Source organism: Arachis ipaensis, chromosome B9 (assembly GCF_059453495.1).
Source record: "Arachis ipaensis isolate K30076 ecotype BB chromosome B9, ASM5945349v1, whole genome shotgun sequence".
Taxonomy (NCBI): Eukaryota; Viridiplantae; Streptophyta; class Magnoliopsida; order Fabales; family Fabaceae; genus Arachis; species Arachis ipaensis.
Genome location: NC_142444.1, coordinates 39,966,506 through 39,971,036, shown reverse-complemented (window position 1 = coordinate 39,971,036; position 4,531 = coordinate 39,966,506). Strand labels below are relative to the sequence as shown.

The window sequence follows — 4,531 nt, the reverse complement described above, 5'->3', positions numbered from 1 at the left end:
TACTCAACACATCACACGTTTTTTCAGATCTATTTCTTCATTTACTGATAAAACCAGGGGGTTATTATCCTGATTATTCAAGAAATAAAAGAGATACATTAATTAAACATGTCAAATGGTAGTAATTTATGTTTTTAAAACTTAAATTTTGATTAAAAATTCTAAAATAGGCTAATCAAAATGAAGAAATTCGAAACAACTTTATACTTTACACAAATATCCTTAATATTTATATGAAAGTATTAAATGGTTATCGATGAGCTTAATTAAAAAGTCCAGACAACTAAGACGCCATTGACGTTACCCATTTCCGGATATCGAGGCAAATTGGAAAATGAAAATGACACTGCCCACTGACGTTAGGTAGCAGAAAGACACATCGACTTAGTATACTGTACACGTGTACATAAGTATATAGTACATGTACATGTAGTGTATACAGTAATACAGTAATATAGTAAACGTATTAAGGTGGAAACTCAGCTGCAGTCAACTTCACGTGAAGTTGATACCTGAGAGCCGTTAAATGATTTGACAGATTTGACTAAATTTTTATCTAACAACTCTCAGGTATCAACTTCACGTGAAGATGACTTCACCTGAGGTTTTACCATGTATTAATTATCCGGTATTGTCCATAACATTCGGCAACGCTGACGCGCTAAGCCCTAATAATTAATGCCAGTATTTAATATAATAAATATATATTAACCTTTATAGGATAGAAGATAAACGTTATATCTTATCTTGGAAGCCGTTGAGGGTATATACGTTTTGGAAATTGGAATTAATATAATAATTGTACTATCATGATAGTCGAACGATAATAATAATATATAACAGCTTACATTCTGTCTCTTTATTGGCGATCGTTTCTCCTCTTCGTAATCTCCGATAACCCCCCAACAACCCCCCTCCAGCCTCTACTAAGCCCTTGCAAATGACTGGAACTTATAAGACAAACAAAAAGAAAGGAAACATACCCGTCGAGTATGAATGTCCGCTGAATATTCTGCCTCGCAATATATGGGTGAGGATTGCAACGAAGGTTGCATCGAATTCGATCCATGACCTGTTCAACATGCAGGCTACTTGCAAGGTGTTTCTTGATGCAGGTAGTTCCGACGCTGTGTACCAACATGCGACAATGTGGCAGATACGGCTAATCTCCTTTTTATTTTACCTTGACCGGCCTGAAAGGAGGTTTCTCGATCGCTGCATGGAAGCAAGAAATGCGGATGTTATACTCCGGCAGGGGTTGACGGAGTATTTCTGGATTGACCACTGTGGCATTGAGATGGAACTTCTTGCTAGGGCCTCGATGGAGGGCAACATCGAATTAGGTTAGCTGTTTGCCATGTTGCTACTGTGTGAACACGAAGACAAAGAAGAAGTTCAAATAGGTGTTGAAATGTTAGAGTTTATCCATACTTCTGGAAAGGTCGAGAGGTGCAGGGAGTTCTTCACGGACATTTTCTGGGAGCGATGGATTGACGAGAGGCCATCGGATCCGGGACAGACCGTGGCTTGTCAGTCCACCACTTGCACTACCCGCGGCAGCATGGCTGGTGTGTATGATGTGTCCCGTGTCTCGTGTGTAAAGTGCCTGGTGGATTACGAGGTCAGAGATTTCTTGGAGATGTTTACATTTTAGTGAACGTGGTTGTTTACCACTCTTATTAATCTGCCCCCGAATGTACTATTGTAAGGTTATCTGTGAGTAACTTAATGTAATCTGCCAAAGCAATGGGTAGCATCTGACGATCACACAACAATCCTTTTTTGATTGAAAAGATGTCAGTTTGATCCAAGAATTCAACATAATTAAACCGTATTGTTGTTCACGCAATATTTCATAACTGCACCCGAACACAAAAAAAGTTAAAAAAATAAAAAAAGGAAATAAATAGATAAACTTAGATGGTGCAAAATTAGATGTAATTAGCAAAACCGAGTTTTAGGTAGGGATTACAGAAGATCAAAGGGATGGCTAAACATACAAGGGAAATAAATTAAGATTGATAATTATTAATAATAATAGAATTAAGGATAATATTGTAAGTAGGGATGCCTAAGATGACACTTTCCTTCTTTCCTCTAATGCCTAATCGTACACCAAAATTAACAAATCCCTTTCCAGTGTTTCCAGCTCGTTAGTACTACATAATGGCAGAAAAGAGGTGATGGACCCCCGATATCGTATGTGCGTTTGAGGTGCTCAATGCAAAGCCTACCATTCTGTATTCGCTATGGTATGCCTTAACGCTATGCGTCTATGCCATAATAGAATGAGCTGCTCGACGTGATCTCGACAGAGGTGTTATCATGACGGAACTGACGGTGCAATAAGGGAAGTCATCCTTGGTTGTCAAGAACTTCTGTGCGACGCCAAGTGAAGGGGAAACACATCTACCAACGATCACAAGGATCGTCGATCCTGAAAAGGAAACGTCTGGTTAGGAGGACAGGGACATTAAACTGGACTCGGACGGAATTGGATTGAGAATGAGGTATTTTATTTGGCAACACGAGCAAAAAACCACGTAAAGTAAACCAATATGAATGGCTATTTTATTTTATGTATATTTTGACAATGTCCTCTAGGTTAATAGACCAGTATTCTTTACCGCATTTTAGTGTCGATGAATGTCCAACAAGGTGTCATACATACAAAGCAGAAACAAAAATTCTTGACGCATGGTTAAAAAACCCGGCTACATTATGCTCCAAATTAAAGACCAAAAGGCCATCCTCGAAAAGACCAAAAAAATCCACTGATATCCGTGCGAGCCAAACTCACCACCCGTTGATAAATAATATCAACTCGTAGTCGGTGCGACACTTGACGCATGACATAGTCTTGGAACCTTCGTAGTAGCGCCAATGTTGGTACTGGCTACTACGATGGTGGTAGTTGTATATGACTTTGGTCTTGCCCCAGGTTGTGTGATGAGCGGATAATTTATACGCTTTTTGGCATTATTTTTAGTATGTTTTTAGTAGGATCTAGTTACTTTTAGGGATGTTTTTATTAGTTTTTTTGATAAATTCACATTTCTGGACTTTACTATGAGTTTGTGTGTTTTTTTGTGATTTCAGGTATTTTCTGGCTGAAATTGAGGGACCTGAGCAAAAATCAGATTCAGAGGTTGAAGAAGGACTGCTGATGCTGTTGGATTCTGACCTTCCTACACTCAAAGTGGATTTTTTGGAGCTACAGAACTCAAAATGGCACGCTTCTAATTGCGTTGGAAAGTAGACATCCAGGGCTTTACAGAAATATATAATAGTCCATACTTTGCCCAAGTTTAGACGACGCAAAAGGGTGTTGAACGCCAGTTCTACGCTGTAGTCTGGAGTTAAACGCCAGAAACACGTCACAAACCAGAGTTGAACGCCAAAAACACGTTACAACTTGGCGTTCAACTCCAAAAGAAGGCTCTGCACGTGTAAACTTCAAGATCAGCCCAAGCACATATCAAGTGGGTCCCGTAAGTGGATTTATGCATCAATTACTTACTTCTGTAAACCCTAGTAGCTAGTCTAGTATATATAGAACTTTTTATCATTGTATTCACAGTCTTGGTAACTCCGGTTCCCCTCTGGGGCCGAGACCAATGAACTCTATTATCACTTATGTATTTTCAACGGTAGAGTTTCTGAACTCCATAGATTAAGGTGTGGAGCTCTGCTGTTCCTCATGATTTAATGCAAAGTACTACTATTTTATATTCAATTCAACTTATTCCGCTTCTAAGATATCCATTCGCACCCAAGAACATGATGAATGTGATGATTATGTGACGCTATCATTCTCACTTATGAACGCGTGCCTGATAAACACTTCCGTTCTACATGCAAACAAGCTAGAATGAGTATCTCTTAGATATCTAATACAGAGGACCGAGTCTGAGATATTAGAATCTTCATGGTATAAGTTAGAACCCATGGATGGCCATTCCTGAGATTCGGAAAGTCTAAACCTTGTCTGTGGTATTCCGAGTAGGATCTGGGAAGGGATGGCTGTGACGAACTTCAAACTCGCGAGTGCTGGGCGTAGTGACAGACGCAAAAGGAGGGTGAACCCTATTCCAGTATGATCGAAAACCTCCAGATGATTAGCCGTGCCGTGACAGAGCATTTGGACCTTTTTCACAAGAGAGGATGCGATGTAGCCATTGACAACGGTGATGCCTTACATAAAGCTTGCCATGGAAAGGAGTAGGAAGGATTGGATGAAGACAGCAGGAAAGCAGAGGTTCAGAGGAACGAAAGCATCTCTATACACTTATCTAAAATTCTCACCAATGAATTACATAAGTATTTCTATCTTTATTTTCTGTTTATTTATTATTATTATTCGAAAACTCCATAACCATTTGATATCCGCCTGAGTGAGATTTACAAGGTGACCATAGCTTGCTTCAAGCCGACAATCTCCGTGGGATCGACCCTTACTCACGTAAGGTTTTATTACTTGGACGACCCAGTGCACTTGCTGGTTAGTTGTATCGAAGTTGTGACAAATCAT

At 39.5% G+C, this 4,531-nt stretch overlaps 1 protein-coding gene across 1 annotated transcript; it reads left to right on the top strand.

The window, feature by feature from the left end:
* The first annotated feature begins 940 nt into the window (after window positions 1–940).
* LOC107615424 (uncharacterized) lies at window positions 941–1,348 on the top strand. The gene has a single exon (XM_016317488.1). It carries the CDS (start codon window positions 941–943, stop codon window positions 1,346–1,348), a length of 408 nt encoding a protein of 135 aa, XP_016172974.1.
* Window positions 1,349–4,531: the final 3,183 nt, after the last annotated feature.

Bases quoted from the DNA above. Each gene is read 5' to 3' on its own strand.
- LOC107615424 (XM_016317488.1), top strand. From the start codon at position 941: ATGACTGGAACTTATAAGACAAACAAAAAGAAAGGAAACATACCCGTC.